The sequence below is a fragment of the Denticeps clupeoides genome, unplaced genomic scaffold, assembly GCF_900700375.1.
Source record: "Denticeps clupeoides unplaced genomic scaffold, fDenClu1.1, whole genome shotgun sequence".
Lineage (NCBI taxonomy): Eukaryota > Metazoa > Chordata > Actinopteri > Clupeiformes > Denticipitidae > Denticeps > Denticeps clupeoides.
In genome coordinates this window covers 28,147-41,515 of record NW_021630113.1, presented here as the reverse complement: position 1 = coordinate 41,515, position 13,369 = coordinate 28,147, and the positions used below count along the sequence as shown (strand labels likewise).

Genomic DNA, 13,369 nt, shown 5'->3' with positions numbered 1-13,369 from the left:
TTAACATGGGGCCAATTTTTTTCCATCCCTTCTTTTTTCCCCCCCCATTCACTTCGTCTCGTTTTTATCACTCCATCAGTCACACTTCCAGTCTTCCACCCACGACAAATTAAGTCTCTTGTATCCACCCGTGACCGTTGGTTATGTTAGCATGCTAATATGTTAACATGTCTGAAACATATCTCACGGGGTAACATGCTCATTTTTAACATGTCCCAAACATGAACAAATCTAATCCTACACCTCATGCCAACTCCCCATCACCGGTTTTGATGTTAGCATTAGCATGTTAGTATGAAAAAAAAAATGCAAACAATCTCAAATTTCAGCCATTTCCACAAAATTAATTAGTTTTACCATGTTTCCACTCTTCCCCGTTTATTCTTCTCTTCCTCTCGGCTTTTAACTTTTTTCTCTGCTTTCCAAGCTATGATAAAATTCGTTCACAAACTTCCCATTTCTAGTTCATACTCCATATCAGACACCACAAATTATTACACATGCAATAAAAACAAATCTTTTCTAGAGCATGAAAGCGACAAAAGCAAGAATTAAAAAGATGGCGATTCCACTCATGAATGTAATAATTGTGTATTAATCATTCACAGCTGTTTGATGCAGAATGTGGTCAAGCGGACCTTTCCCTGCAGCATCCATTACAAATAAAACGGTAAAATTATTATCTGCGTTTGAGGGTGAGAGTCCTTGTAATATATTATACTATACAATGATTTGAGACGAGGTGTGCTGCCAGAAAGCCCGTCTGCGGCGCGAAGCATGCACTCTGACGGACGAAAAGCAGCCTAGAAACATCATATATCAAAACCACACCCCTCGGGGATAAATAATAATAGTGCAGGAAGTACATTCAAATACGGATCAGACGTCATAGTGAGCATGCCACCGAGTCTACAGTACAGTGCATAAAAATAAAAAATAAAAAGTCCTTCCTGAGCTACTTCAACAGATCCCTTCATTCATAAAACTGCCCCTCGGGGACAAATAAAAGTTTTTTTTTGATTCGATAGCGTTCAGATTTAAGGTCATTCACTACGACATTTCACTAGTTCAGGAGAACCTGGACAGGACCTACAGATGCACTGCGATTCTTCACGGCTTTTAGATTTACACACGATCAGCGTTTCTTCTTTCTTTTCTTCATGAAAAAAAAAAAAAAAAACAACATTGTGATCATCCTTCGGCTGCACAAAATAAAAATAATGGAACATCGGAGAAGGAGAATGTACACAGAGCCCAGTTCTGGTCAGCGTTGTTTATTCCTCGCCGGGTGGGGGGGGTGTGAACGAAGCACGAGACGGGCTCGGACGGGGTCACGTTCTTTTTGCGCAAAAGCTTTTCAAAACAAAAAGAGAGTCAAGTGTTCCGACGAGCAGAAGCTACACCGAGCGCGTCTCCATCTCGATCTTCTCTTCCGCCTGTGGCGGCTCTGGCTCCTGGTGGCTCACGTTCGGCCGGACAGTCACCACCGGCCCGCCGCCGTGGATGGAATGGAGGAAGTTCCACGTCTCCTCGGAGATCTGGCCGGAGTCGGCGCCTGAGCAAGAGATAAAATCTGCAACTGTGAACAATCATTTTAATTACACACTTTTGTTATATTCTCATAAAGCGCTGACCTCACAGCATCGAGGAAATTAAGCGAGGAAAATGCTCACAATTTAAATTTTGTGTGTACAATCACTCCATTATTTAATGCATTCTTTTAATCCGATCAGGGATCCAGAATAACTAACAGTTGTACTAACACGATCTAAAATTAATTTAAAGTGAAAATGTGTCCTCTGTATTGAACCATCACCCTTGATGAGCAGTGGGCAGCCATGACAGGCGCCCGGGGAGCAGCGTGGGGGGACGGGACCATCAAGGGGACCTCAGTGCTGTATTAATGACAAAATGTCTTACCCGGTTTAAGCGTGATGTAGCCGTTCTTATTCATGGCTATTTTAGAGTTGTCAATAGGCCCTGGTGGATCTTCTGGTAGAAGGTTGCAGGCATGCAGCACAACAGAAGTTAAAGCATTAATACAACTCGGTGCATATATCAGCTATCAGTAAGCTTCGGTGTGTTCCACTTACCGCTGTCCTTTCCCTTCACAAAGCCCTCCCACTCACGGAACCACTGCATGCTGATGCAGTAAATGACCACTGGAGACTCCTCCTCCTGGAAGGCTTTATTCAGCTGATCAGAGAGAGAGAGAGAGAATAATAATTTCATCCCTCCGCAAGATGAATCAATATGGCTAGGTTATCCGGGGAAATCCAGTCCAGCTCATGCATCAGTGATGTAAACCCAGACAACGTTAGGACCCGCCCAGGCTGCAGATCTTTACCCGAACAAACATGTCCAGCTCTGTCTTGCGGCGTTTCTCCAGCTTCTCGATCTCCGTCTGACACGTGTGGCAGACGTACAGGTGGTTAATGGCCGGCCCGCCTCCGTACCTGTTCACAACCGGAAGACGTTCAGCACATTTTCTCAACGTGTCTCCTACTGTATGGGATGTAAACTGAACACTTCAAAACGCAAGCTCGCCCAGCACCAGGATCAGTTCACCTGCTGTAAAGGTGGTCCCAAACGTTCTGTGGCAGCATCAACACCAGGTCTTCTATGTAGGAGGCCTTATGTGGCGGCACACCTGGGTGGGTAAAATAAGTAGCCTGTAACTAAAGTGGGCCATAAAACTGTATCTGAAAATAAGATGAAAATGTACGGGACATTGGACAGGGGGCGTGGCCTGGCCCGTACCTCCATGAGCGCACAGGAAGTCGTGGTTGGAAATGGGCCCCGGCTCAGCGAAGGTCCTGAATCTGTTGAGCCACTGGCGGGAGATGTAGAACTGCAGCAGGCTGGGCTCCATCATGTTCAGCAGGCCCGACACGCGCCTGCGCTCCTTCTGACAGTCCTCGCTGCTCTTCCTGCGCGCGCGTGCACACACGCCATATGAGCATCACATTCCGTTAAGTTCTAACATCGGCAAATGTTCCTGGGTCTTACTTGTAGAAGAGAACGTAGGCCTCTGCATTCTGAACGCAGGACTCGGACACCTCCGTCACACTCTGGTCATCGAACTCGTACCACAGGTTGTTGAGGTCGTTCCGACAGTAGGCAATGTAATGTCCGCCTGCCAGAGAGATGTTCACGCCTCAGACCTCCAAACCAGGACATGAACCAAGCTACGGGGCAGTGGTGGCCTAGCGTGCCACTGAGGTCCCGTCCCCACACGCTGCTCCCCGGGCGCCTGTCATGGTGCCCACTGCTCACCATGGGTGATGGTTAAATACAGAGGACACGTTTCACCGTGTCACCGTGTGCTGTGCTGCAGTGCTTCACAATGACAACCACTTCACTCTCACTAATGATCTTTCATTCGGTTTCTATAGATTTTGACTTTACGAAACTAAGAGCCCTGATAAGGGCTAACTTGTCAGAAAAAGAACATGCTCAGGAATTGTTAAGTGCTTGACAAAAAAATAAACATTTTGTGAGTGTGTGTGCATGTGTGTGTGTTAGTGTTAGACTCGTCTTAAATACTTTTTAAACAAGTGGGTTTTCAACTGCTTCTTAAAGTGGTCGTAGTCTCGGCTAGTCGAATGGAGCAGGGCAAGTTGTTCCACCAGCCAGGGACAAATGATGCAGCTCGTTCCTGCATAAACCACTAATATTTTATGGTTATAGCGGCACTTCTTTCATCTCTTTCTCAATAATTAAAAAAAAATAACCTGACGATGGTGGCAGAGAATTACAAATCAAACGAAAATTCTCACTTTAAATAAAACTAATTTACAGCATGCAACACACTTTTACCAATCCCAGAAACTAATCAACAAGCAGCGAATTGCATGGAAAGGAGCGGCACTATAGACCAGAGGATCATTTACCGCACAAGCTCAACCTGACCAGACTAAAACGATCGAGGCCGAACCAGATTTCCCAAACTCACTGCTGGCGGTGCCATGGTGACAGATGACGGACAGGAGGTTGTAGGTGGCGATCTGGGCGGAGCTGTCCTTGGCCAGGAAGGGCTGGAGGTCCAGTCCTTCCAGCGGGAAGGAGACGTGGGTGGAGATCTTGGTGGAGAACATGAGTTCGTGTCTGAAGCGCTTCAGGTGGATGCAGAGGATCTGGGGAGAGACGGTGAGAGAGTAATTTAAAAAAAGTGCCAAATCCTCCTGAAGATCCAAAAAAAAAAAAAAAAAAAAAAAAGCAGTGTGATGAGACCTTACCTCCGGCAAACTCTGCACTTTGCAGAACTTGACGCCGTTCCGTAACCTGAAAGAAGGCCAGAGTGGTAAAGTGGTAAAAACACTACAGAACCTTTCAACTCGGCAGATGTGGAAACTCTTACTTTTTGCATTTCTCACAGCTGTACATGTTGTCCCCTGTTCACAAAAAACGCAGTGAGGCGTTAGAAAATGTAACTTTTGAACCTTATGTGCAAATTTTGGTAAATTTGAACCTCTCTCACCATTGAGCTCATCTCGAGCGAAGAAGGCTGCCAGGCAGTCCTGCAGGGTGACCACGGGACCCCAGAACCAGCTGTGAGACAGTTGACGGAAGTAAAAAGGACGGTCCGGTGTGAACGTTTGGCGGTGCGGTTTAGAGTTTGCACTGAAAACACTGACGCCGACCTCTTGATGTACTCCATGACGAAGGCGATCCAGCCCTGGGGAGCGTAGGCCTCACCGCAGGAACCCGCCTTCACCAGCGCCGTCTGGTGGGAGGACGAGTGAAGCTTGGCCAGGTCCTCCTTTCCAGGAATGGGCAAGGAAAGGTCCTGGAAGTTCTCCAGAGTTACAGACACCTGGAAACCGTTAAAAGTGACGCGATTGTCATTGTTGTACACTGCAGCACAGCACACGGTGAAACGTGTCCTCTGTATTTAACCATCACCCTTGGTGAGCAGCCATGACAGGCGCCCGGGGTGTGTGTGGGGACGGTGCTTAGTGGCACCTCAGTGGCACCATCGGGATTCGAACCGGCAACCTTCTGATTACGGGGCCGCTTCATTAAGGCCCCTTTCTTTGTTGCCTTTGCCTTTAAGAGTGTGTCATTATTGACATTATTGACGTTAATTAATTAAGCCCGAATTTTCATGGATCGAACGAGCCACAGGACTCCCTCAGGATGGGAGTCAAGTTCACTTTTAATCACACGACTGACAGGACGGGAATAAATTACTCCAATTAACATACGTATCTGGCGCCCCGGCCGCCACTCACCCTGTCACAGGTCAGACACTGCACCGAGCTCACGATGGTCCCGTCAAACACGTCCGAGATCACGCTGCGGTACTTCTTCTGCCGCTTGGACTTGGGCGGCCCGAACAGGGGAACTGCAGGGTCACGGTTAGGGTCAGTACGGATCAATGCCCGCTCTCGTGTCTTTTAATCTGCGTTTTGGTGTCCGTAAGAGCTGCTACCTTTCCTGTGTGTGGACGCCAGGCTCGGCCAGATGGCCGCTGACTTCGGGGGGCTGCCGGGCATCTTGGGCAGCATCGCCTCACTGGCGCCGGGGCTGCGAGGGCGGGCACTGCCGCTGACCTGCACATCTGGGCAGGAGTCTGAAACGCCAGGTCACAGGTCAAGCTTGTTATATACTTAAGCATGTTAATGAGAGAAAAAGGTTAATGCATTTTAATCTAGTTTAAAAATATGATACCAGCCATCATTATTAATGGCAAACTGATCTAGTAATTAACGTTCCCAGAACACGTGTACCTGAGCTTCGGTTCTGCGCTTTGATGGCACCCTGGCTGCTGATGATGGGCGCCGGCTCGTTGCTGGTGTCCACGTCCTTGTCAAGGTCCCCGTGGGAACCAGCACGGTACAGGTCATTGATGAGGTTTTTCTCCTTCTGCCACTGCAAGTTGGCCTGGGCGTCGTCCGGGATCAGCGTCTCCGCCTCGTTGTGCTCGTCGTTGACGTGCCCGGCCACGCCCGAGCCCGCCCCCTCGCTGCAGGAGTCGCACGACAGGAAGTCGTTGTCAGACTGGCTGCGGTTGTCGTCATCGGGGCCGTCGTCCATGGGGATGGGGCTGGTCTGGTCGTCCAGTTCGGGGACGGGTTCCTTCAGCTCCTCGTGGAGCTGGTCCATCAGGCAGCGCAGGAACTCCTGAGAGTCCTGCATGAGGGGAAAAAAAAAACGGTACGCGATATAAATTTCAAGATGTTGAGCATACCGGCCTACCGCAGAAATATCTGCATCACATGTGCGATGCCACGCCTACTCGCTGCACAATGCAGCTTGACCTGAGTAAAGTTACTGAGTTCTTTAGTCCACAGACATTCACAAATCTCGCTGCACAAATCTCGCTGCACTTTTGACAGTCCGCAATGTTTCAAAAATCCAGCAAAGTTCTATTAAAGTCTGTCATATACAGAACTCACTGCTAACTTTTTTTTTTTCCCCCTCAAAGATATTTTAAGGAAGGGCCCCCACATCTTGTGAAATTCTTTTTTGGTATCACTTATTTGAGTAGCGTATCTTTTCGAGGCTTTGACAGGACAGGTGTCTTCCTCTTGTAAGATGCTTTGGAGAAAAAAAAAAAAAAAAAGTAAAGTAAAGTCATTAGGTCCCTCATCCATTGAGCACAGGTGAGAAGAGCAGCAGCCTTCCATCTGAGTAAGACTGCACGCCCGGCTAAAAGAGAAGCAAAAGATGGCATCCGCCATTTTACCGGGATCAGACATGCATCATCACTGATGCCAAAAAACGCAATCAAAGGGTTAGGTTCTATACGCTGTTCGAGGACAGAAGAAAGGGTTTGAAATATCTCCCTCCAATATTTTTCAAGGCTAGGACAAACTCACAGCTAACTTTACTGAGGTCATGACCTTTACGGGAGAGATGTTATTTTCTCTAGAAGATTCACACAATAAATATTCTACATTCATGGCTACTTCGCAATGTCTAAAAAGTGTATGATAGGATTCCTGCTGCAGTGCCGGTGCTATATTAATCCCTTTCAAAATCAGTGACAATTAAATATACAGATCAAATTATAGAACGTCTACAGTTTAATTTATATCGCAATATGAATTTAAGATGTTCCTCCTACATCTTATTACACATTATACGTAGAGTCATGACTCTTTATAACTTTATGTTCCAATGTGTTTAAAATATGAACATGTTTTCCAGATTAGTCATAAATATATCGACTCTTCGTTAGAGCGTTTAATAGAACCCGCTCTTGGTGATTTACTACAGTTCTCGTGCAGAAACGTCCATTATTACAACCTGCCCTGATAAAAAAAAAAAAAAAAAAACTTTCATTGTTCCGAAGCGCCCCTCGTTGACATGCTAATTAGCAGAGAGCCACCACCATGAATATTCAGCAGCGGTGACAGGCAGGGGACTGAGTACAGCGACGAAGACAGAACGTCTCCATGGAATATGAAAGGCCCCACACAAACAGGAAGCATCCAAAAGGGTTTTCTGAGCTGAAACTAATTAAATTGCTTCAGAGCGAGCGAAGGATTCGTGCAGAACTGGCCACAGTCACACTCCCTGATCCGTTACTGGCCAGAAAATTCCCATCATGCCCCTATGCTGCGGTAAAACGAGCATCACCTGCTGGGAATACCCGCGGAACATGGGGTTGACCGTCTTTATCCCCTGGAACAGGTTTGTGGGGACGACGTATGAAGGTCTGCAGACAGAAAGTAGTGTATGCATTAATTTGGAGTTTAACAGCAAGGATCACCGCAAGCATCTACACGGTTCCTCACCTGTTCTTGTGCCACAGGTCTAAGACCAGTTTCTGGTAGATCTTGCAGAGGGCCGGCTTCTTCTCAGTCCGCACCAGACCGCTGCAGTCCATGAAAAAATGGGACAGGGGGGGGCTGTGTGGATGAAGCAAACACACAGAGTACATCCCGAGTGATCTACTGGATCTTCGGTGATCTTTTTAATACACCTAACTAACTCCACCCTGGTCCACCACCGGAGCAGCAGGAATGACCAGGAGGAGTGTGAATAAATGAAGCACTGACTGCTGTGAGAGGGTGGACAGAGCGAGGAGACGAGGGGAGCTCACCAGTGGGACAGGGCCTGGAGAGCAGCGTTCATGTAGCAGGTGTTCCCCACGTTCTTCAGGCCCGTCAGACCTGCAGGAGAACGGCAGGTTGAAATCTGGGAGCCACAACTCTCAACCATCTTTTCTGTCCACTTTAAAATTCTGAATGTCTCGGCTCCGGCCTATTTATCAGACCTTCTCCATTCCTACACCGTTCTCTCAGGTCTTCAGACCAGAGACTATTGTCAGTTCCTCGGTCATATTACAAGCTCCACGTCTATGGAACGACCTGTCAATCAGTGTCAGACAGGCACCGTCAATCACTGTGTTTAAATCTCATTTAAAAACTCACTTTTACATCCTGGCTTTTAACCCAGTGTGACGTGGTTTTATACGCTGTTCTAATGCAGTATTATGTGGTTTTACCCTTTTACTATGTTGTCTTCAATGTTTTCTGTTACATTTTAATTCTAATTGCTGCATGTTGTCTATTATTTTATCTTTGTTTATCTTTATTTTTAATGAACATTTTGTCCATGTTGGTCCTGTCCCTATTAATTTAATAAAAATGATTGATTTTAATGTACAGCACTTTGGTCAGCTCCTTTGTTGTGTTAAAGTACTTTATAAATAAATATGGTACGTTATTTCCACACCTCGAGTTCGTAGTTCGTCCTCTTCCTCCGTCTCCATGTCCAGGTCCTCAGATGCTGCAGCTGCCAGCGCCCTCAGGGAGGCGGGGCTAACTGGCACCCTCGCATTGTTGTCCTGCATTCAGAGCAACGTGGTCACGCTGTGGACACGTTAATAAACGTTATTTGCCTTATTTATGATGTTACCTGGCTGGGCATCTGCAGAGTGGACAACGGCTCGCTGGGGACCAACGGGGACGGCGGGCCCAGCTTGCGCTCCAGAAACACCTCCTTCCCACAGGCGTAGCACCACACCCGCAGCGTGGTCAGGTTGACCGTCAGGTTATGCTGTGTGTCCTACAGAAAGTGGGAGGAGCAACGGCAGGTTGGTCCAGACACATCATTAACCAGGTTGTGTGAAAGACAGGCAGGGGACAGGGAGAGGGGACACGTCCATGCTCCTAAGGTCAGGGCGGGGTCTGGACGGAGCATGTGTGTGTAACAGCGGGTGGGACGATGGCTCGGCTGCATTATTCATGTGGCCAGATTAGCTTTCAGCAGGAGCCAGACGTCAAACCGCTGCAACATTTATGAAGCAAACCACAAAAATGGGCAAATATATGTGTGTGTGTGTGTGTGTGTATACGTGTCTGTATGTGTATACAGTAAAGGCCAAAAGTTTGGACACACCTTCTCATTCGATATGTTTTCTTTATTTTCATGACCATGAAACTCTCACTGAAGGCATTAAAACTATGAATGAACACATGTGGAGTTCTGTACTTAACAAAAAAAGGTGAAATAAGTGAAAACATGTTTTATATTCTAGTTTCTTTGCTCTGATTACTGCTTTGAACACTCTTGCCATTCTCTCAATGAGCTTCAAGAGGTCGTCCCCTGAAATGCTTCTCCAACAGTCTTGAAGGAGTTCCCAGAGGTGTTTAGCACTTGTTGGTCCAGCTCACCCCAAACCATCTGGATTGGGTTCAGGTCCGGTGACTGTGGAGTCCAGGTCTCCACTTTTTGTTAAGTACATAACTCCACATGTGTTCATTCATAGTTTTGATGCCTTCAGTGATAATCTACCAACGTAAATGGTCATGAAAATAAAAACACATTGAATGAGAAGGTGTCCAAACTTTTGCCCTGTCCTGTATGTGAGCTTGTGTGTATGTGTCAGTGTGTGGGTTATAACTGAGTGTGTAAGAATGTAAAATTAAAACCTCAGAAATGAGATGTGTTTTATTGGACTAAATAAGGAGAGAATTAAATCGTTTCATGGAGTCACTGAAGCCACAATCTGTGAGGACGCCACGAACCCGGCGTTCATCCGGTGATAATTCACTGTCAGGAGGCTTTTTACTCCAGATCCCAGCAGCATCTGGGACTCCCATATTCCACCCGTCTCTGGGCTGTGCCCCGCCCACATTTCTGGAGGTGGAGCGGCCGACAGCCTGGTGCACAGATAACAACCTGCTCCTCAGCACAGCGAAGACCAAAGGAAAACGGACATCAAACCACTTTACATCAGTGGGGACGGTGTGGAGAGGACGTTCACATCGCGGAGGACCTGTCCTGGCGAAGAAGGCTCAGCAGAGACTTTATTTCCTGGGAGATCTCTCAAAAACTGCTGGTGTCCTTCTTCTACCGCTGGTGCGTTGAGAGCATCCTGTGCTGCTGCCTCTGCGTGCGGTTTTGCGGAGCAGAAACTGACCAGCCCTCGCCATTTCACAAGAGCACAAAATATCATAGAGGACTCGTCACATGCCGACCACGACCTGTTCCGACTGCTGCCAATCAGGAGCATGAAGACCAGGACAAACAGACTCAACAGCTCCTACCCGGCTGCCCTTTGATCCATTTTCCAGCTCTAATCCAATTTCTTTCTCATGTGCAATGAGCTTTCTACCTCACCCTTTCATTTTTATTGCATATTTTGCATTATATTAGTATATGTGCTAGTTGTCTTCCTTTTCAGATTGCCCTCCTATCTTTCTTTTTTTACATTCAGAATTTAAGATACCGCTCCAGCTCAGGGACGCCATCTAATTTCATTGTATAGAGTGGGCCATTTATATGGATACACCTTAATAAAATGGGAATGGTTGGTGACATTCAACACATTTTATAAGGACCTCAGTGGCGCCTTGGCGGCTTGGGATTCGAACCCACAACCATCCAATTACGAGTCCACTTCCATAAACGTGGGACACCTGACTCACCTGTGAGTGGACAGTGCTGTGGTCTGCATGGGACTCTCCACAGCCTACGTAGGGACACCCGTTCTGTGGGGGAAGAACGGTTACGTATATATTAGTCACAGCTGATTACAAACACTCCACTAACGTATTTATAACGTTTCGTAATTCATGCAGCGGGGCAACAGGTTTTCTGATATCAGGTCATCGATCTGGACATCAGCAGATTCAAATATTATCTGAGAGAAGTGAACTGAAATAAAAATGAAGAAAGCCTCTGTTGTGCCACATGCCAGTAACTGTATATCATCTCCATTTAAAATAAAGTTCGTGATATGAATTAATACGAATTATTAAAGCCCACTTCAGTGTCCAGTCCAGTCCTGTCCACTCACCTCGAGACACGCCCAAAGGTTTGGTCCCCCAACTTTACAGTCAATACACTGGCCCTGAAAGGCAGAAGAAATTCTCATCATTTTCATCATCATCATCATCATCGAGATTCAGGTGAGAGCCGCTGTTATGAAGATGACCGCATCATGTGGAGGATCTGATCTCCCAGGTCATGCCTGGTTACTGACCTCGTCGTACGTCACATTTTTGTGGACGAGTTGACGTGTGTGTGTGTTACGACTCACATGAGATTTGTGGATCAGCTCCTCTTTGGTGATCTCACCGACACACTCCAGATGAGGACAGTCGCTGTTCGCGCCGGCCGGCATCACGACCTCGCTGAGAGGGAGAAGATGAGATCATCCACTCGAACGCAGGCTTCTTCACCGAGGACCGTGTATCCAGACCCTGACTGGAGAAAATAATACAAGAAGAAGAGAAAATCTGTAAATATAGTGTTGTATTCACCACATGACATTTATTAAACTCGCTAAAACCGAGAATCAACAGAATCATGGCCTCTCGGTACCAGACCAGCCCGTCCAACACAGAGACAGAAAATCATCCCTGTCCTCAGATCTGATGTACATATACAGTCCCAGATCAACTCGTCCAACATAGAGGCAGTGGTGGCCTAGCGGTGAAGGAAGCGGCCCCGTAATCAGAAGGTTGCCGATTCGAATCCCGACCCGCCGAGGTGCCACTGAGCAAAGCACCGTCCCCACACACTGCTCCCCGGGCGCCTGTCATGGTGCCCACTGTTCACTCATGGTGATGGGTTAAATGCAGAGGACAAATTTCACTGTGAGCACCGTGTGCTGTGCTGCTGTGGATCACAAGTGACAATCACTTCACTTCACAGAGACAAAAAAACATCCCTGTCCTCCGATCTGATGTACATCCACAATACCACACCAGCTCGTCCAACAGAGACAGAAAATAGTCCCTGTCATCCGATCTGACGTACAGCCACGGTCCCAGACCAGCTAGTCCAACATAGAGAGAAAATCGTCCCTGTCCTGCGATCTGACATGTCCTGACACATCTAACGTAATCATATTCTTGTTCTGTCTGCACTGCGCTGCAGCAGGTTAATGAGCCTCGGTCCACTTTTCCTGGACCTGCAGACATGGTGGACCATGATGAAGTATTTATGAAGGCAGCACCTGGGTCATGTGACTTCTGATTCGGCACATTTTCTGCACATCTTTTTATGATGTGTGCAGGTTTGCAGTTTGAAATGTTTGGATGTTTGTTTTGTTGCAAAAAAAGAATAATAAAAAAAAACGATTCTGCTCCACAAACCGCCAAGGACCCGGCGTGTGGCGGAGTGACGGCGGCGACATGCTGCGGCGCTGCCTGTTAGCCCGTTAGCCCGCTAGCTGGCTCGCTGTCCGGCCCGACCTGCTCCGAATTGCCCCGAACTGCCCCGACCTGCAACAAGGTTCACGCCCAAAGCCGCGAATCGACCAAAATCCCGGTCAACACACACACGCCGTGCGGGAGGAGAACCAGCCGCCGGGCCGGGTTTTACCCGTCATGTTAGCGGCTACCAGGCGCGTTTGACAGCTGACGGCGAGCGGGCTGATCCGCGATAAATTCACCCGACAACCTCAACCAGCACGCCGCAAACACGACGCCGGATAAAAACGCAGCAGCTGCTGCAACCGTGACCGGGCAGCGCGGCTCCAACCTGCGGGGAAGCGGCGGGGCTCCGTCCTCAGATCCGACCAGGAGTCTTCCGGTGGAGCGACGTGACGCAGGCGCGAAAACGCGCGCACACACACACACACACACACACACACTCAACGCACCACCACATGCTCAACACACACAACACACACACAGAACACACACACACACACACATCACCACATATACTCAACACACCACCACATGCTCAACACACACACACACACACACACATCACCACATATACTCAACACACACACACACTCAACACATCACCACATATACTCAACACACACACAGAACACACACACACTCAACACATCACCACATATACTCAACACACACACACACACATCACCACATATACTCAACACACACACACACTCACATCACCACATATACTCAACACACACACACACTCA

At 47.7% G+C, this 13,369-nt stretch overlaps 1 protein-coding gene across 2 annotated transcripts; it reads right to left on the bottom strand.

The window, feature by feature from the left end:
* Window positions 1-562: 562 nt before the first annotated feature.
* LOC114783742 (ubiquitin carboxyl-terminal hydrolase 33-like) lies at window positions 563-13,139 on the bottom strand. Of its 2 annotated transcripts, none has more exons than XM_028969256.1 (24): window positions 12,949-13,139; window positions 11,501-11,667; window positions 11,258-11,311; window positions 10,887-10,949; window positions 8,872-9,021; window positions 8,689-8,800; window positions 8,054-8,123; window positions 7,746-7,859; window positions 7,588-7,666; window positions 5,733-6,135; window positions 5,435-5,575; window positions 5,235-5,347; window positions 4,644-4,816; window positions 4,481-4,551; window positions 4,361-4,394; window positions 4,239-4,284; window positions 3,956-4,136; window positions 3,010-3,136; window positions 2,761-2,930; window positions 2,569-2,650; window positions 2,348-2,456; window positions 2,094-2,196; window positions 1,921-1,992; window positions 563-1,555 (listed from the first exon to the last, which is right to left on the bottom strand). In XM_028969256.1, the coding sequence occupies exons 2-24, from the start codon at window positions 11,582-11,584 to the stop codon at window positions 1,398-1,400; spliced, it is 2,709 nt and encodes a 902-aa protein (XP_028825089.1). In that variant the 5' UTR covers window positions 11,585-11,667; window positions 12,949-13,139; the 3' UTR covers window positions 563-1,397. The 2 variants fall into 2 exon arrangements, with proteins under 2 accessions (XP_028825089.1, XP_028825090.1); XM_028969257.1 differs by having other exon boundaries at window positions 1,921-1,989.
* Between the last annotated feature and the right edge of the window lie 230 nt (window positions 13,140-13,369).